The sequence below is a fragment of the Haliotis asinina genome, chromosome 10 (assembly GCF_037392515.1).
Source record: "Haliotis asinina isolate JCU_RB_2024 chromosome 10, JCU_Hal_asi_v2, whole genome shotgun sequence".
Lineage (NCBI taxonomy): Eukaryota > Metazoa > Mollusca > Gastropoda > Lepetellida > Haliotidae > Haliotis > Haliotis asinina.
The window spans coordinates 18,700,990-18,722,758 of NC_090289.1; the positions used below are offsets into that span (position 1 = coordinate 18,700,990).

General features: G+C 37.9%; 1 protein-coding gene across 2 annotated transcripts in view; it reads right to left on the minus strand.

Moving 5' to 3' along the window:
- Positions 1–10,638: 10,638 nt before the first annotated feature.
- The window catches only part of LOC137298855 (outer dynein arm-docking complex subunit 4-like), a 59,105-nt gene continuing 47,974 nt past the window's right edge, over positions 10,639–21,769 (minus strand). For both annotated transcript variants that reach the window (XM_067831187.1, XM_067831188.1), the window contains 2 exons: positions 15,897–15,968; positions 10,639–12,064 (listed from right to left, as the gene is read on the minus strand). In XM_067831187.1, the coding sequence (XP_067687288.1) occupies positions 12,009–12,064; positions 15,897–15,968 (128 nt within the window). In that variant the 3' untranslated portion in view covers positions 10,639–12,008. The remainder of the gene's footprint in view (positions 12,065–15,896; positions 15,969–21,769) is intronic.

Genomic DNA, 21,769 nt, shown 5'->3' on the forward strand with positions numbered 1-21,769 from the left:
GTATGAACTTTTCTCTTACTGATTCATGGCACCCGTGAACAGTCACCTCCTCGTGGTGGGTGCTGGGTAACGCTAAGAGCTGTTCAAATCCCCGTGTGGACCCGGGTCAACTAGGTCCACAGCACCCCATTGCTGGTCGTGGGTTGCGTCCCGTGTCGGTGGAGGACGGTAGTCTGGTGGTTGAGGGCAGTGGGAGATTGAACCGTGTTTCTTCTGCTCAACACACCACTTTGGCCCTTACTTCACCTAGACGGGTGGTAGAATCGGCCCAATTCTATCAATCGGCTGGTCACGCCATGCCCTGTGCATTGATATTATTTTTGATAACTGAAAAAGGGTTAGAACAGTTTTGACCATTTTGACTTTGCATGTTCTAACATGTCATAGAATTACATTGCCTAGAGTCCTATGCCAGAAGGCGGTGGTTCATGGGTCAATCTAGTAGGATATGTCTTTTTAAGATATGTTTCTACTTGAGTATATCCATCTGGTATCCTTGGTGCCATCTGTTTGAGATCCACAGATGTAAGGCATCGTCCTTGTTGACACTCCGTGGTGGGTGGGGGGCCAGATGGATGAAACAAAACTACTACTAACATGGCACCCCCTTACAAAAAACGTACCAGAAAATTCACTCTCTTCCGAAGATGACGATCCTTCAACACAAAAAATGAACTCTGATCACTGGCCTAGATTTCTAGTCATGTCTTCCACTGATGGAAATCCTCTAAAGCTGAATCCATTTGCCATTGCAAAGGGTATCGAAGGTTTAGCTGGGGAAGTTAAAGAAGTTAAAATGTTACGTTCTGGCTGTCTTTTGATTGAGTGCAGGAAACACATTCAGTTACATATTCTCCTTTCCACAGGTCAAATCTTTAGCGAATGTTCCTGTGCAAGTTTCTCCTCACAGGACTTTGAACAGCAGCAAGGGGATTGTGCGAGATGCGATACGGTGTCTCTCGGACATGACCGAAGCTGAAATTGTCTTTCTTTCTTTTAAACATATTTATTCCAGAGAATGGATTGGGTACAAGTTATCCCAACTTAGTGAAACCCTCTCCTATATACATTGTACAATGCTTACATGCATGAAGTGAAACAAACTATGTACAGGAATAGAAAGATATATACAAAAGGAGAATAAGCCACTGAACCTTTTAGATTTTAATATATATTTTTGAACTTCTTTAAAAATCTGGATATTATCACGGTACGGAAGATCTGCACTGCCATTTAATAATAAGTGTAGGTTTGCTGGTACTCTATTGCTACAAATTCTGTTAATGTTTTGAAACAGTTGTTGTCTGAAATTAGAATATAAAGTACATTTCATAAAATAATGATGAGGGTTTTCACAGGTAAATTTACACTTACATTCAGAGCTCTCTGTAAGACCATTTCTGCAAAGATCATCATTTAATCTACTTTTTGAGTATCTTAGCTGGGTCTGAATTACGTTGAGTTTCCTGTTACCAAATGAGAAATATCCTGGTGCTTTTGACATATGTGAGCTTATATGCGATTTAAAACTTTTAAGTGAGTCTGATTCTCTAACATATAAGGGGAGATTATTCCAAGTTTGTGAAGATGATGAAAAAAACGATTGACTGTAGAGACTTGTGCGGGAATAAGACAGGGAAAGATCACGAATGTTTCTAAGATTATAATTTGTCTTAGATTCAACAGTTTGAGGCAAAAGATCATAACGGTAGGCTGGAGCCTTCTTGTTGTAGATGTTACAGAATAAAGACAGTTTTCGAAATGTTCTTCTCTCTTTTAACAATTGCCAACCTGTTTCACGTAACAGAGATTCTCTAGTGGCATACTTTGGTAAACCAGTAACTATCCTCGCGGCCTCAAACTGAACTTTTCCAATTTTATCAGTTAAATCTACCGAACAACCATCCCACAATTCACAAGCATATTCAAGATGTGGTCTTATAAATACAACATAAATTTTATTAAGAGTGTCTCTGTTTAACGTGAACTTTAATTTTCTCATTGATGAAACCATCAAGGACGTTTTCCTCACAATATTTTCAATATGAGCATTCCATTTACAATCAGAAGAAAGTATTACTCCGAGATGTTTGTGAGAGTTTTCGAATCGAACACATTGATTTTGAAATTCTAAATTCAGAACTGATTTGTTATTCTTAAGACTGAAAAGTAAAGCTTCTGTTTTGTTGGGATTGTATGTCACAAGCCAACGTTGTGCCCAACACGATACAATTTCTAGATTCCTATTGAGTGTATCTTGCATAAGCCTGTGATTGATAGATGAAAATCCCATTGATGTATCATCGGCAAACAAGCGTGCAGCACAGTCTAGTTCATCGGCAATATCATTAACGTATACTATAAACAGAAAGGGGCCGAGGACTGATCCCTGGGGTACCCCCGCTGCAAGAGATTCGGGGTTTGATAATGAACCATTTAAAAACACCTTTTGAGTTCTACCACTGATGTAACACTGAATCCACTTAAGTAATTCTTCACATATGCCGTAGCTAATTAATTTATGCAGTAATCCTCTGTGCCATAATCTGTCAAAGGCCTTTGAAACATCACAAAAAACCACGCAATAGTCTTCACGTCTATCTAGAGCTGAGCAAATATTGTTGTATAGTTCTATTAACTGATGAGTCGTAGAATGGCCTACTTGGAATCCTGATTGATATTTATATAACAATCTGTTGTCCAGAAAATAATTAGACATATGCTTCATGACAATTCTTTCTAAGATTTTTCCTAAACAACTGATTAATGAAATGGGTCTGTAATTACTACAACTAGATTTATCTCCCTTTTTATAAAGCGGCATGACATGGGCTTCCTTCCATCTACTGGGATAGGTACCAGAACATAACGATTTATTAAATAAAAGGCACAATGGTTTACTAATAGAGTCTGCAATACATTTCAATAGTTTATGACTTATACGATCAGGTCCGGTCGCTTTGTTAACACGTAAGCATTTAATAATATCAGCAATTTCACGTTCATCTACTACAATATGACCCAATCTTCTAGTTGCACGCAATTCAAGTAAGGGAAGTGGTTTGTCTTTTTCATCTAATTTGCAAATAGATGCAAAGTATGAGTTTAGTGCTTCCGCTTTATCAAAGTCTGAAAATATATCTGGACTCTCGTCAGTATCATTACATCGTAATGGCGGAATAAGGCTGATAGATCCTGATTCTTTAATTAACCTTCTTAATACTTTCCAATATGAAGGATTGTTTTCTCTACTCATTTCAGATATGAATTCATCAAGGTTCGAAAAATACTGTGTCTTTGCGTAACACTTCATGTTGTTAACTTTATTTCGTTGTTTACGGTATGCCAATTTATCCTCGCATCTATCAGTTCTTCTTGCTTTTTTCCTCAACCTATTACGTTTTCTTGACTCACGTCGTATTTCCGAATTGTACCAGGGTTTGTCATTTGGTCTAATCGTCACTTTTTTAGACGGAACACATTCCTTAATAAAATTTCCTAGATGATCATAAAATGCATATGTTGCTTCATCTATATCAATATTGTTTGTTATCACACAATTCCAGTCGGTATTAGTTATGCGTCTATTCAATAACTCATAGTCACCTTTGTTATAACACCATACCTCTCTGGTATAACATAACGACATAGAGGTAGCAGTGTTGATGGCAACCGATGTGCCCCTATGATCGCTTATGTCACTACTGAAATCTATCACACCACTGTCAAACACGTCAACATTGTTACTGATTAATACGGGATCTAATAAAGTTCTGCTTCTTCTTGTCACACGAGTAGGGTCCTCAATAACATTATACAGTGCCTTTCTGTTCATAATATCTCTCAAATATGAAACTTTGTTCGATGAAATTGTCTCAGAATTAAAATCACAAAATGTTATTGACGTAAAACGTTTACAATGAAGGAAGACCATGAAACGGTCAAGACAAACACGTACTTGTTTACATTTGGTCTTCCGGCTCGTCCTGAATCACTTAAGGCTGGATACTGTAACTTAAGAGTAGATGCTTTCATCCCGAATCCCCTGAGATGTTACAGCTGTCAGAAGTTTGGCCACGGATCTAAGTCATGTCGCAATCCAGCCGCTTGTCATCGATGTGGTGGAACATGCGAGGATGGCAAGTCATGTACAAATCCTCCTTCGTGTGTCAACTGCTCAGGCAGCCATCCGTCCTCGTCAAAGGAATGTCCTACATGGAAACTTCAATCTAAAATCTCTCGAATAAAGCATGATCGTAACGTAAGTTTTCTGGAAGCACGGAAGATTGTTTTAGCTCAAGAACAGCCAGGATCTACTTATACCACCACTGTATCTACACGACTTTCAGGCCCGAAGACAAACCGTGTATCTCTTCAAACAATTGCTTGCCAGAATGACTACACATGGAAAAAGACGTCTGCACCTACTTTGCTATCTACCGCAGTTCAAGCGAGGCCTTCTCGACAAAGCTCTTGTTCACAAACCATTCCTTCAAGTCAAAAATCCTTCAGTCTGAGGCGTCTTGTGATAAGGATTCATCTTTACCTCAAGTACAGTCATTATCACACTCAACTCAATTGTCCAAATCTGCCACAAATGTGAAACAAATTACAAAAACTAAATCAAAATCTAAAGCTGAATCTGCAAAACAGAACCCTAATGGAAGAGTCCAAAAAAGGGTCAAATAATCAGGTCTAACTGTTCAATAAGTTTGGATCACTCGAGGACATGGATGTGTCTGAAAGCAGCCATTTTCGAACACATAGCTTGTCACCCCCGAGAAGAGCGAGAGGTCGTTCTCCTGTTAATACCCCGAAGAGATAACTTCGTCACCCATAGTACAGTGGAACTGCAGAGGACTCAGGACAAATTTGAATGATTTACATCTTTTAGTACAAGATTTTAAACCGTCAGCATTCTGCTTACAAGAGACATATCTAAAGCAGACAGTTCACTTTGAAGTACGTCAATATAATGCATATCATTGTTTTTCTCCTCCAGATGATAAAGCCATTGGAGGATCTTCAATCCTTGTTCGGAATGTTCAGCCCTGTTCTACTTAAAACAAATGTCCAGGCCGTTGCAGTAAGGCTTACTTTGCATGTTGCAGTTACTCTTTGCTCTTTGTACATTTCGCCTTCATCATCTGTTCAGAAAGCTGATCTTCAGGCTCTGTATGATGAACTCCCTAAACCCTATGTAATCATGGGTGATTTAAATGGGCACAACCCTCTCTGGGGCAGTAGTAATACAAACACTAAAGGTAAATTACTGGAGGATTTTATTTCAAATAATGACCTATGCATTTGTAATGACGGTTCAAATACGTATTTACACCCTGGCACAGGAACATATTCATCTCTTGATTTATCTATTACTGACTCTAACCTATTGAGTGAATTTGAATGGTAGGTCCATGATGACCTCTGTGGAAGTGACCATTTCCCAACAGTACTAAAGCCTGTGATGGCATCCGATGTTCCTCCATCATCAAGATGGAATTTTAAAAAGGCCAACTGGCCATTATATGAAGTTCGCTGCACTGACAAACTCAAACCTGAACTTTTTAATGATGCCCCTAATGCCATAAAATGCTTTTCAGATAAATTAAATAAAATTGCTGATGAATGTATCCCAAAGTCCTTTCCGGTCCTCATGTCCGAAAACCATGGTTTACAGATGACTGTAAACAGGCTAGGAAGGCACGGAAGAAAGCTGAACATTATTCCGTCGCCATCCTTTGGTCCACAACTTAGATAAATTTAAAATTATCAATGCTACAGCACGGCGTACTTTCAAGCAAAGTAAACGGCAATCTTGGCGAAACTATTTATCAAAAATCAATGCGCGTACGCCGATATCAAAGGTGTGGAATATGATCCAGAAAATCAAAGGTAAGGGCTCTAAATCTAGCATTCACCATCTAAAAGATGGGAAACAGTTACTAACCACTAAATCGGATATTGCAAATAAGCTTGGAGAGACGTTAGCCAAACATTCTTCCTCATCTAATTATCTACCTGAATTCCAAAAATATCAAACACAGCAAGAAAAGAAAGCTATTAATTTCAATTCAGATAATGGGGAAGACTACAGTGAAACCTTTTCGATACATGGGCTTCATACTGCTCTTGATCAGGCCTACGACACTGCTTCTGGAGCTGATAACATCCATTATCAACTCCTGAAACACTTACCTGAATCATGTTTGGAGACACTCTTACATATTTTTTATGACATTTGGACAAGTGGAACTTTCCCTTCGTCATGGCGCGATGCTATAGTTGTTCCGATCCCCAAGCCTGGACGCGATCATTCTGATCCTTCCAATTATAGGCCCATTTCACTAACGAGCTGCGTTTGCAAGACCATGGAACGCATGATAAATAATCGACTTGTTTGGTACTTGGAAACCAATAACCTAATAACAGATACACAGTGTGGTTTTCGTAAAAACAGAAGTACTATCGATCATCTCGTGCGTTTGGAATCTTTTATTAAGAATGCCATAATAAATAAGCAACATGCAGTGTCGATCCTTTTTGATGTAGAAAAAGCGTACGACACGACATGGAAACATGGGATTTTCAAAGATTTACATCACTGGATTACGAGGCCGTCTGTCTCAATTTATAACTAACTTTTTAAATGACAGGCAATTTCAAGTTAGAGTGGGTTCAACCCTGTCTGATCATTACAGTCAGGATCAGGGTGTCCCACAGGGTAGTATTTTGTCGGTCACATTGTTTAGAATTAAAATCAACAGTTTATCAAAGGTTTTAAATGATTCAATCGATGGATCAATTTTCGTGGATGATTTTAATATTTCTTGTCGTGGCAAAAAAATGCATACCATTGAACGCCAACTACAGTTGTGTTTAAACAAAATGGATAAATGGTGTCTTGAAAACGGCTTTAAATTTTCTAAATCAAAAACTAATTGCATACATTTTTGCCGTAAATATAAACCACATAAGGACCCAGAACTGTTCTTAAATGGCACTCCCATCAAAGTAGTCAAGGAGGCCAGGTTCTTAGCTCTGATTTTTTAATCACATTTAACTTTTCTCAAACATCCAATCCCTAAAAACTAAATGCCTGAAGGCACTTGATTTATTGAAAGTCGTGTCTAATTCAAAGTGGGGAGGTGATCAAGCTACCCTCCTGCAACTTTATCGATCACTGATCCGCTCAAAACTTGATTATGGCTCCATTGTATATGGTGGAGCCAGCAAAAGCAACCTTAAACTTTTAGATTCTGTTCATCATCAAGTTCTAAGACTTTGTCTTGGCTCCTTTCGAACCTCATCTGTTGACAGCCTGTACGTCGAAGTTGATGAACCATCTCTTGAGCAGCGCCGTATAAAATTAGTTTTACAGTATATAACAAAACTATATTCCAGTGAGTCAAACCCTACATTCAGCTGTGTCTTCAATCCTTTGTATGAGGATTTATACAATAAGAAATCTTCTCTTGTGCCGCCTCTTGGTTTAAAAATAAAACCATTTATTGCTGCTGCCGGCATTGAGCTGGATAATATAGCTCCTTCCCAGCTTCTTTCTTCTCCTCCTTGGCAGGTGGTTAGGCCACAAGTTGACCTAACATTAACTTTATTTAAAAAGTCAGAAACAAATGAATTACAGTATAAACAAGAATATAATCAATTCAAACATAAGTATAGTAATTATAAATCCTTATTTACAGATGGGTCCAAGGATGGCGACGCAGTGGCTTGTGTCACTATCATTGGATCCAGAACAATATCTACTAGAATAACAGATAACAGCTCTATTTTTACTGCAGAGGCAAACGCCATATTAACGGCTCTTAAATATATTCAAAGACACCCTAAATATAAACAATATATCATATTTTCAGATTCTCTGTCTTGCCTTCAGGCTATCAAAAATCTTTCTTGTACACATCCACTTTTAATACAAATTATTGAACTGTATAATGATCTTGCTACTGGCCAATACGACATTGTCTTCTGTTGGTTACCCAGCCATATTGGAATCTCTGGTAACTCACTGGCTGACCTTGATGCTAAGGCAGCTCTCAACAAATCTGTGACACCACTTCTTATTCCATACACTGATTATAAAGCTGCCATTAGATCTTATATCCGTGATCTGATGCAAAAGAAGTGGGACACCCAAGTGGGTATAAATAAATTACATGCAATAAAACCTTATGTTGGTTATAGCTACTTGGGTTGTCAGTCCAGATTTGAAGAGGTCACCATGCGGCGATGTCGTATTGACCATACGAGATATACTCATGAATACTTGTCGAAAGGTGAGGATCCTCCGTTCTGCATCCCTTGTGATGAAATAATCACGGTCAAGCATATCTTGCTTGACTGTGTCGAATACTCCATCACAAGGGATAAATATTTCAAATCACGAACTATGAAGGATCTTTTTAGTACCATAAGTTCTCGTTTAATTCTAGCATTTTTAAAAGACTTAGATTTGATAGCAGACTTGTAAATAGATAAATATTTTATGATTGGAAGTTTAAATCGATAACTAAGAATGTTAGTGGCTGTATCCTCGAGGGGGGTTGAAGTACTGTAAAATTACTGTCCTCCTGGGAGGATACTTAAGTCCACAAACTTTCAAAGTAAATTCAAACTCTCCGATATTTTAAGCACAGTATATATGTCCTTTTAAATGTGTGGCTAGATGTGCCTAAATTGCTAACGACTGAGGGTCTGGTGTAAATCCAGCTGGGATCCATGCAGGTAGCAAAAGTAATGTAAGTCCCCATGGTCCCTAGTGTCTACCTTCAGTTGTGGGCAATCTATAGCCCATTTTTATATTGTATTGTCCACTATAGTTAAACTGTTTTAGATTCAATTACTACTCTTAAATGGATATCTGTGATATATATTAGTGGTTTTACTGTTCTTTGTCAACAGGGTTTTAGTTTCTTATATTTGTTCATTTTACAATGTCATCATTACTTGTTCTCGTCACGATATGGCTGCAATATTGCCGATGTGACGATAACTATTAACTCACTCACTCACTACTGATTCAAAGATTAAAAGTCACAACTATTTCATGCGTCCCTTAAATTTTGTCATGAGTATACTTCCTTGAAATGATTGGAACATAAACTTTGGAAATAATTGTGACATTATGATTTTTTTAATGCCGAATGGCAAATGACATTCGACCAAACATACCTGGCATAGTTGCGTTGTTACAAATCAATCAGCATTCGAAAGGTTAGAGGCACTCAGACCTCAGTGCCCGTTTTAATAGCGAGTACAATTAGTCATCCTGTAGCATGTACTTTTAGTTTCTTGTAGTTCCTCACAGCAACAAATCCATGTTTAGGTTATAGCATGCCGTTTAGAAGCTGCACTACTGCATTTCTTCGTCTTCCGTGGAGCAATCACTGGTTCGATACTCATATTGTTTCATTTTCCTATGTTTGTATTTCATAATTTCATTATTGTCCTGATTACTTAATTTTATTCTAACATCAAACCCAGCTGGTATCATGCCATTACAAGCGGGGAGCGGAACTCTTACCCATCTTTATACACATCTGTGGTATATTAATGTGCGTATACTGACACAGTAGCAACAGACAACTGGTGTGTTCCATGTGTAATTGAATCTTGATGTATTGTTTAAAATCAGTATGGTTCCTTAAGAGATATGAATCATTTTTTTCACAAGTTCGTGTTTTTGTCTCCTGTGGGCCATACATCATCGGAACTGGCATCAACGCCAGTGGTGAACTGTAGTCTTCACCAACGACAGTCCTTACTGATGACAGCGTGAGAGTGTGGCGACTACACGGGGAGCAGTGTGCAGATGATTGTGTCCTGGAAAGAGGCTCGTGGGGAGGTCCAAGCAAATGGTGTGCATTGCTCTCAATCACAAACTAGGCCGTTGCCGTGCAACATTTTGGTCATCATGGAAACCACGTCTTCCAGCAGGACAGCACATGTGTTCATACTGCCAGAGCAATTCGAAACTTTATTCATCAACACGGCACACAAACTCTTCAATGGCCTGCCTTCAGTCCAGTCTTAAACCCGATAGAACACCCGTGAGATGAGATTCAGAGGAGGCTCAGTGATGTGCGACCAAGGCAAATAACTGCAGCTGATCTCTCCCATTGATATCACCAAGTCTGGGCGCAAGTTCCTATGGCTTTCATCAACCGTCTCACAAATGCATAGACCTATCACAAATGCCTACGCAATCCACACATAAGTTGTGAGGGTCTGCCGCCGAGACGTTTCTTTTACAACGTGTACGCTTCTTAGATACCGTCTCTTTAGATCCAACCATATTTATTCACAATTCCAAATTGTATCTTCATAGAGACAACACGCGTCCACACTGTGGTGCGACAAGAAAGAAAATAACAAGTACAAGTCGTCACATGATCAGCTGAGACGGCTGCACGAGCAAGATGATTGGCAGGTGTCTATGGCGGGGGCAAAGGTCGGGTGGTCAGAGGCCAAGAAGATTTAATGCAACTTAGCTGACAGCACGTTTCCACACATGGTCCAAGTGAGGAAGAGAGATGCATAATGTGAGATAGGATAAGTTTTAAAATTTGACACTTTGTCTATCTGAGTCAGCTGATAGTATGAACATAAAACAAGTGTATGAAACAAATTTATTTCAGCTGTAAAGTCTGAAATAATAAATAGTTTTAAAAGAACACTGAATGGCCTTGTGTAGTCATCGTCTTCAGCACACTGTAATCTTAACTGAAAGTCCCATGAGCAAAATCAAATACAACAGCTTATCATAGCACTATTACAAAGCATAAAATAGTGCAGTGGCTCTGGAATGGTTGGATAGTGCCAACAAAGACAGTCATTTCTTAAAACTTGCTGTGAGTTGCTATTCACGTATTTTCTGATAAGCATGTACTACTATTAGCACAAATTAATCTTAAATTTTCCTGATTATTAATCAACAAGAATGTGTGTATTGTTGTTGTATATGGTTGTGTATAAGTACAGTAATATTCACTGAACAGAAAATGTCACCTCACAACCATACAATTCTTGCAATTGTTTCATTAAAATCCCATGAATCTGAACAAGAGAGGATGTCACCATAAACAGGAGCATACATGTCAACGTTCAGTTTTGCAGACCAACAATTTTGAGAGAGACACTTACAAAGCTAAACATGCAATTTGACTATTCAAGAAACTACATATTGTTGATGTAAAGAAAATATATTTAACATAGGATTCAAGAACTAATTATGCATTCCTAGGATAAGATTCCTGACCAGGAGTAGGAGTTAGATACAGCATTAACCTGCTCCTCCATTTTCAAGCAACTGTCAAAACACCCCTACCACCTCCCACCCCCCACCCCCTAAATTCTTCACTAGGTCAATAGGTTATCATTCCAGGAAGTCCACTATGTCTTAAAGTCCTCTGGCTTTGACTGCCGAGTCAATCCAATAAAAACATACCAAATGTTTACACAATATGTAGAGTCAATTCTTTGTGATAGTTATGGAGAACAAATAACTAACTGTTAGTCTTACACAATGTTCACATTAATAAGATGTTTGTTTGAAAATACACAAAAAGAAATGTTATTTTTTCATGATCTCATCCACTCATCCCAATGACCAGGCCCTTACACACATAAAACAGGATATCTGTAAATGTTTCTATTCTATCAAACAGGACATGATAAGAAAAGATATTATGATAATGCCATGTCCTTTACCTTTGAATACAAGTGGAAAATGTGCTATCTTCCAAGATAGAAGGATCAATAATTGATCAATTATTGAACCTGACACATGTTCATCCTGGATTGAAATGTGGAGTAATAATTAACTAAAGGCAGATGTTGTGTTCTCCATTTTGATAATCTACTTAAAACATGCACACTTGATGGATGTTGTATCATAAGATCTGAAAGATGAAGTGAATTTTGGAACAGAATGTTGTTTGAAACAGCTGTGTGACATTCATCTCCCATGCAGTATATGAACTGATCTACTTCTTGGTCCCTGCTGTCTTGCTTTCATCTGCATCATCATCTTTGTCTTTGCCTGAAACATACACTTCTTTCAGTTAGGATCATTCTCAGAGACATTAACAAAGGCTACAGCAATAGTAGGCAAGTGAGTGAGTTTAGTTTTACGCCGCACTCAGCAATATTCCAGCTATATGGCGGCGGTCTGTAAATAATCGAGTCTGGACCAGACAATCCAGTTATCGACAACATGAGCATCAATCTGCACAATTGGGAGCCGATGACATGTGTTACCCAAGTCAGCTAGTCTGACCACCTGATCCCGTTAGTCGCCTCTTATGACAAGCATAGTCGCCTTTTATTGCAAGCATGGGTTGCTGAAGGCCTGCTCTACCCAGGGACCTTCACAGGTTGCAATAGTAAGTAAGAGTGATAACTATCATATCATAGATACCAGCTGTACAAGTTCTACACTGATGGCATACAGGTGCGTGTTTGGTCTTACCTATTATTTGATTCAAATATGCATCATGCATTCAGGTAACTAAAACAACTGTAAATATGGATTTAAGCAATACAGGGGGTGAGTGAGGTGGGTTTTACACTGCTTTTGACAATATTCCAGCAGTTTCATGGTGGGGGACACCAGGAATGGGCTTCACACATTGTACCCATGTGGGGAATCAAACCCAGGTCTTCGGGATGATAGGCAAATCCTTTAAGCACTAGGCTACCCCACTGCCCTTAGTCCCAATACTTCATAACAGTTAACAACAACATGCAACATGTGTGACAAAACTTTTTAAGTCCGGAGAACTGATGGTATCACAGAGCCCTAACTTCTTTTCCACTCCCTGACTCTGGCTTCAGAAGGTATATTAATTGCATGACTTGAACTAACAAACTTTGTTTGTTGTTTGACATGTGCACACAGCAATATTCCAGCTGTATGGTGGTGCTAAGTAAATAATAAAAAAGGCCAAAACTCATTAATATCCTTGGCAAAATATGGAATGCAAAAAAATAGAATATTTGGAAAGGCCTGCAAAGAATGCAATCCTTGCAGCCAAACACTACACCATGAAATTAATATGCAGTGTACATTGTCTGGCTATGAAAATTATGAGTTCTCATTTGTCTGTGATCCCACACATACAGCAACTGAAAAGTGAAAACATGCCATGAAGCTCAATGCAACAACGCCATTGCCCTATTGCAGACTCTGCTTGGGCAACAGCCTTTTATTAGGCTATAGAACTGTTGTAATACACAGCTCTCAACACATGACCTACCCAGATATGGTAAACCAAATGCATTTCAAGCGTAGTGCTGAACAGGTTCAGATAGGATCATTCCTGATGTGATAGACTTACCATGGCCAACAGAGTCTACAGCTACATAATTGCATAGGATTTCAGACACCCACACACTGAGAACCAGCCCCACTCAGTATGATCACTCAAGACAATCAGTGTGAGGTATCATTCTCACTAATCAAAACTGTTATTGCATTGAGCTCAATATTGGTCAAGTCAAAATAAGGTTCATATTAATGTACCAAATTAATAAATGAGGGTTGCATGTTAGTTTGCAAAGAAAGGTTAAATGCTGAAAAGAATAAAGAAAATGTGAAGAACCTTCTTGACTATAGCTATCACTGTGATAAACTCGACATTCATTGATAAACAAATGTACATAAATGAATATTTCTTCTGTTCAAAAGCTTCTCATGCACAGTTTGCATGCAAGAGTCCTGGCTTAACTCATGCTACAATACAGCAACATTGGACAGAGAGAGAGAATGCTGGGAATGAAGGATAGGTGCTGGGTGATTCAGAGAGACACCAAATATTGTGTTAAATATTCTTACGATGCTAAAATCTTCAGATATTTCAACAGAAGTCCTTTTCACTGTGAACTACCAATAATGAATTGTGTCAGCAAAAAACTACTTGCTACCCGTGTAGGAATATCACGACTGTGTGCTGGCACCAAGGTGCCTCACTCTGAGGGTGTGGGTTCAAACCCCAGGTGGGAATCAACAAAACAAAGCTACTAGAATGTGTACTTTTCTGAGGAAGTGTTATCCAAAACATAACATGCTAGATTACCCTTTCTAGATAAAATTATTGTGAAAGCTGGTGTTTCAGATGTTCTAGAGGTAGCTTTGTTTGAATAATGAACAGTTTTAACTACTGTTTGGCCTGTTTTAAACCTTTTTCATGCCAGTGTCAGAATATACTGAAAATGAAAAATTTCAACAAACAAAATGCCTTTCTAGCAGGAGCCTGCTTCCGAAGGTGCTGGTGGAGAGCTAGACTCCCATTCTATATTGCCGATGCAGTTCTCCAGCATGAGTCCCAGGATTGTGTTTTGCCAGAAGAGTTAGGACTGGGACAGTCAGTAACCATGTGGTGAAGTTAATACCCATATTTTGGAGAACATAGCTTGATTATGTATGCCAATAACTTGTCATCATACATCTTGCTATATCAAGAAAAGTTTATTCTCAGTAGTGCCACTTTCTGATTATTTTAGAATAACTATGCAAACCCATATTTTTCAAAATTGTGAGTAAATTTCATATTTTGCATGTCTATGCAAGGGTATCCCATTTGGATCAGAACTGTATAAAAATTTCTGAGTGTAACTCAAAGACTATATTACATTAATTATATATTTGTTAATGTGAAAGATCTTGTTTCTTCACTCTAGCACATACAAAGCAAAGTTTTTCAAACCCTCGCATACCATGAGGTGTTTGTACTGATCATGGACAATTGATACTTGGATCATGGACACACTTGACAGTGAAGATTACTTCTCTTGAAAATCTGGAGATTTCTAAAGGGTAAAGACAACTAAAGTACAGGATTCATGGCAATAATATAAAAGAGATAAGGTGTTTGTGGGAATTATGATATATTTGGCTGCTCATATAAATATATGCAGGTGTGGTCATTTTCTTGCCTTTAACCATCACTTGTACAAAGGAACTTATTGCAGAGTGTGCTGTTCATGTTGAGAGCAATAAAAGCATTGACCTATATCTACTGTAAATCTTGAAATTAAAGCACCTCCATTCATGATTACCTGACAGACAAAAGTGTGTCTCAGTATCAACGTAACTTCAGTTTAGGTGTAATTCAACATTGAGACAAAATGGTTTTTATGAGATTTACATATCAACAATTTAAGCCTTACCTTAATCAAACACATTATTCCATCCATCAATCAACAGCACCAATTACTACTATAGAGAACTATTTAAAACCATGATTAAACACTATTTCACTAATTGGTATGCAAAGAAGGTGTCAACAAACTTACACAGGCAACTAAGACAGGGCATGCATATCTGAGAATAAATATTATAAAGCCGAACATGGAGCACTTCTTCATCTCGGTCACAAGTGAGTGGAACTCACTTTGAATAACATGTACATTCCTGGAATATACTCTTTAAATCTGCTGCTCAATAAACCATGATGTGGCACATAGAGTTGATTGTTTCCATATTTAAGCTGGTATTCCAATATCCGAAGTGATGCAGGCATGTTTTCAGTCATTATTGTGAGTGAAGTTTGATTAATGCAGTCAAGGACTACAAACATTATTTGCATTTAATTTACTGTGGCAATAATTTCAAGATTTACAGTATCTGAATGATAGATTCTTTACAGCAAATTACTGTGTTTGAAATTAAGAGGGTCATGGGATCCCTGTTGCTTGATTCAGTAACATCTGACGCCACTTGGGATCCCCTTTCAATATTAAGTCTATGTCTCGGACCCCATGACCATCATACTTAATTTCAAACACTGTCCAGGGATAGTTCGGAAAGTGGAACACCACAAGTGAAGAATCAGCATAGGCTTGATAAATCTGTTGAATATATGGTGATTAACCTTTATCAGGATCCGAGCTATCCTTGGAGGCCTCCACCTCTATTTTAGGACTGTTGACATCTTTGTTTTCACCTACAATAGATTTGTGAATGGTTTTACACATTTGTATGGATTTGATCAGTTTCAGATAAAACATAACAATTTGATGAAACAACACATTTGAATAAATATGAACTTCCAGAAAGAGAATGCTAATGTACAAATGTTACACCTTTAAATCAAGTTGAGTGTCAACAAACCATCACTTCTCAGTTATTCCACCAAATACTGGGCCATTTCTGCATTTGTATCATCATGGAATGTGTATGGCACAGGACAACACAAATCATGGTACTATGGCATGACTTGATTTTGAGCAAACTATTACCTGTCATTCTCACATATATATGCGAGTATAATTCTATGAATTTTGTATATATTCAGTTTTCAGAGGCTGTTTTTGATAAAAGAGAATTTCCTCTGGGATAATCTGCTATGCTGAGAGTTGTTGGTAAAATGCTTTGGCATAAGTTTCATCACAATGCATCCTGTCATGAAGTATTACTAGAATATTAATAACACAAGTAACTCCTTCCAGAATCACAATGAACTGAAAGAACGTGAAAGCAAGTTTTCCATTTTCATGGAGTGGAGGTTAATTGAAACAACAATCCATTTTGAGAGAAATATGCTGCTGATGAACGTGAGAATGTTTAGTGGCAGCATCAAATTATAAACATCACATCAAGGTAAGAAATAGATCCAATCTTGGAACACATTTGTTGAGCCTCATTATCTAATACACACAGGTCAAATACCTTAAATGTTTCATGCAAATGGCTGAGTAATGACCATGAATAGTTTTAGCTTTCAGTGTATTGGAAGTGCAAATGTAACAATGAAGTACAAGTCTGAAATTACACAAACAAGCCAAAAATGTGACCGTAGCGTATTTATAACCATACCTCTGACTCCCAAATTTCACAAAACAACCAATAATAATGATTATTCTTCCCAACAAACACGAAGAAGCCATTATCCAAATGTAAAAACAATCCTATATATGACTGTAGAGATTTTGCTTGAACTAATTTGATGTGGGACATTTTCTCCAGTACAAGTGATGTAATATTATAAAAATTCTCCATGGATTTAAAAAATATCAAACCATAACTTTTCATTACATCTCTCCTTGATTATGATCCCAATACTTAATGGTCACATGCAACCAAAAAATCAAACATAATCCAAACAAAGTTATCACTTGTTCATGATATATAAAATGCATTGGTCATTGTGAAAAAACAAATAAACACAATTGTAAGTGTATAATCACAAATCAAAAGTGCAATATTTTGTGCTTGGGTTTACCTCCCTCGAAATGAAGTAGTCACAATACCAAACCCAGTCAGGGTCGGTGGATGTGCACTTATGTGTAACAATGGCTTGTCATTGGCCACTGGTTCATTTGCCAATATGTATAGCCAGCTCTTTGTTCGTGGCCTCTAAGCCCGATAGGCGTTAATTTCAAATTGCAAATGGTCAGTAATTGAAGTCCTGCATTGCATATTGTCATTAGCAGACAGGCAGGCAGACAAATAGGTGTCAATAAACCAGACATTGAGTTTTCCCTGTGAAAGAGTCTGCTTGTCACAATCAACATGTTTTTTTTTGTTTTTTTTATGTAACGAGTAGATTATTTACTTGTTCATGTATACAACAAAGATTTGACTACTGCTCACAACCTCATACTCCGGGCAGGCATACTGTTTCAAGCTCTGCAAACCTACTCACTTTGCATGAGTTATGAGCGCAGAGCTACGTAGCTGTTGAAACCACTTTTTTCCCCACCACTGGGGGAAAATTAATGAATTGTTTGAACTCTGATTTCACAGTCTTTTTTTCTTTGCATATTTTTTTGGCTTTATAGGTTGAATTGGCATTTTCGATGATTTGTTCCAGTAAGTGCATACCGAAAAGTATCAGAATCTGCAAAGTTGTGTTTTACATTGCATGTGACCTTTAAAACATCCATTCAAATGTGTATCAGTTATTGTCAACACACTGCCTTTTCACTTGGAACACTCATCCTCGGCCAAACCTTCTCCACCTTTGAATTAACTTTAAAGTCTACTTCTTTCCCGCCCTTGTTGTTATATCAAAAGGAAACTAAATCTGGAAATATATACTCACAGCCAGAAATTCATCAATATCTACTGTGATGTAAATCCACAGTGTTGAATAGGTTTCTGATATGTAATTGATTCCAATAATACTGTTTTTCACAGCAAAAGGCAAAAGTTTACAGGAAATGCAAATCCATCACACATGGCATATGGAATCATCAACAGGGATTTTCAGAACCCTGTGTTTTGGTGAAAGATCGTTGGGGAGGGCCTACCCTCATGTTCTGGGGTGTTATAAGCTACTGACATCATGTTTCATCTAACCTTTCAGAACATTCAACCTTTCAGAACAATAGGCAAGGTCATGGTAGAGGTGTTAATGCACAGCTCTACATCAACGAAGTGTTGAGACTTGTAACTTGTCTATTTCTTGCTAAGAAATGTCACCTTGTTTTAAAATAAGATAACACAAGAGTGCACACAGCAAGACAGACACAGACATTTCTCCAGAAACAACAACATTCAAACCATGGATTAGCCACCTCTAAGCCCAGATTTGAATCCCATGAACACCTCTGGGATGAGATGGAAAAACAAGTTCACCAATAGCAAGTATGTTGCAACAACTGCAACAATGGAGTGTTGTAGACACTTATAACAACATTCCCAGGAGGTTCATTCAACATCTGTTCAACAGCATAGATGGGGAGATGTGCATTTGTTCCTGATGCCAGTGGAGGTCACATCTATTATTGATGTTAACATTCTTTCCCTCTTAAAGACACAGTCTAAGTAAACTTATCCTCAGTGCTTTTCGTTACACTCCACTACTGAGTCTAACAAAACCTTATGGGAGGTCATGTCAGGTAACCTTTGAGAATGACCAATCAGAACACAGCTTACCAAATTGCGAAAGTGGACATTCACACATACCTTTTGAACTTTTTATCTCGAAAAGGTTCATACCCGCACGATTCCGAATGCTATTTAGTGTACGCTCGCTTCCGGGTGATGCGCACTGCGTACGTTACAACCATGACAACGGGAGTAAACAGTCTCTGAAAATAGTGTTTTTGGCAATATTCAAGGACATCATCGCGCGGAAATATTGGCTAATGGTAACCATGTCAACAGAACTCCCAAAGTGTATATACTGCTGGTCAAAAAACTGTGTTGTATACAGATTTTTGTTTGTGGAGAGATCTGTGTCAGTGCCCTGAATATTTTGAAAGTCCCTCTGATCCCTAAATAGTAGCCATTGTTTGATTGGTTAAATCTATTGAACCGTCTTGCGCTTGAGGGGACAGTTGTAAGTCGCTCAAAGGTTACCTGACGTGACCTTTTACAAGGTTTTGATAGACTCAGTGGTGGAGTGAAGTTTACTTAGACTGTTTAAAGACAATGCCTAAAATCATGCATTATGTGGTTTCCATATTGATTTATTGGATTTTACATGGACAATAAACACACTAAGTGCCTTCTTTTCAGTTAGCATTGTTTCTTGTAAAAGTAAAGTTAGCAGAAAAATTGCTACGTTTTCATTGATTGTCAATATCATCATTTCACACTCTATGAGTTTCTTTGGGCAGTGAATATGTATATTTAATCAATAGGAGTCAGAAAATGAAAGATTTCTTTCAGTTTAATACCAAACAAATAGGGGTGAAACATCAACCGATTTTTATGTATGTAGTAGACCTTTTAGCTTAACAGGAAATTACAGAAAATAGTTTTGTGTCAACATGTATCTGTGTGACTTGAGTACTAAAATATAAACAACCACTGGTAAAAATAATCATGTTTGAACCAACACAATTCCCTAATCGAAATTCTTACAAATAATTCAATATAACCAAATTTATGTTTATTTTATTACACATTGTATCATTACTATTTTATAACATCATCATTTACTTATTTTTCAATATTTCAATGATTTATTTATCTGCACCAATCCCACATTGAGTTATCTCAAATATTACATTCAAAACTTAAACTAAATACCCATTTTTCACTTGGATCTCCATGCCCATCAAATGTGTGATTGAATGTTCAGATCTTATGGTGACATAATTTGGAGATGACACAATGTCTATATCAAACACTCTATCATCTGTCATTCCGCTATTGTGTCTTATCCTAAATTCAAACGACAAGGTTTCATAAAGGGTATACTTGGTAAATATCTGACACATATTTCATTCACCAACAGTGGTTATTACTAAACAAGTTTATGTGAATGTTCAGTTACATTTATACATAAATACAACAAATATTAGATGGTAAAAAGCATGATAAGAGAGCAAGCAACCTGTGTATGTTACATCTTATTTACCCATGGTGACATGATTTGGACAGATGAAGAACTAATGCAATGTGCCTTCAAAGGAATGGCAGCAGGAGTATCCATTCAAATCAAGACACTTACGTCAGAGGTAACAAACTACTGTCAGTTTGATGTTTGTAGTAACTTGCTTTTAATATTAGAGCAAGTGTGCGGAAAAAGTAGCCAATACAGGTCAGAATCTCCTTTTGAGATAAAAAGGAGGAATTTTAGCCAAGCCCAGACTTTCCACGGGGTAAGAATATCCAAGGCTAAAACTTCCATGTGTAAATTTTTGACAGGGGAAGAAATGACCTGCTACATGAGAACAGACATTCACCATTTCATAATCAAAAGACATAAGCGGTAGACCAGTTATCAGCAGAAAGATTCAGTAACTATGTGTGTGGTTGTGGACTGTGTTCAGTGTGTGGCGTGTTCACATGTGTCAGATATATATATATGCACAATACACACTTGGGTCACGTTTCAAAGCATATTCTTACTTCCTCATCCTGTGAATGAAACAGTTATGGACAGACAGCTTATATATATGTACATGTTGAAACAACAGTATAACAAAGAGAACCAGTAGTTAATTGGTAGATGGACAAAACTGGAAGATAAGGCTTTGGTGGCATCCCATACTATGGTGTGGTCCTGGTTCTTGTTGATGTGTTTGGAAACAGCAGATCTGAGGTCGAGTTTGTTGACTGACGCTTGAAGTTCTTTGATGTTGATGGGCCTGAGGGTCTGCTGATGTATGTGTCACCACAATTGCAGAGAATTTGATAAACGCATCCTCTGGAGTTGTATGTGGCGCTGCTGGTGCCTCTGCCTCTAGGTGTGCATGGTGACCATTGATAGAGGTGAAGGTGTCCTTGAGGTGGTCCGCTTCTTTGCCGAGAGTATCCAGGTGGCAGATGGCTTTAGCACATTACGTGAGCATTATGATGATGGCTTTTTAAGAGCATAAAGTTTAGATTTCATGATCCTCCCAAGAGCAAAAACAACATAAGCATCAACAACACCAATAATTATACTTATCAAGTTTTGTTGTGCTTCTTCCATGCTAGATGTGCCCCTTTTTCCAGAGGAGTAATGTGTTCCAACTATTTCACAGAAGATATTTAAAAGTTAAATTTACACTCAGCACACAGTGTCACATAGCTGTAATACCTCAGTGGTTACATCTACAAACTGCCAAGAGAAATTGTTACCGAGGACACAATGTCTGTTGTGATAGGAGGCATGTGTTAGTAATCAATACACACTGCAACATCAACATCAACTCAAACATACTACCTTCATCCTCCTCAAAGTCCTCATCATAAATGTCATCACTAGCTCCTGCTGACTCAGCAAACAAAAAACAACCAAGAAAGTGCATATTCCAGTTTGAACATCACACATCTTACAAGCAGTTGGAGTGAGTGTCTCTCATC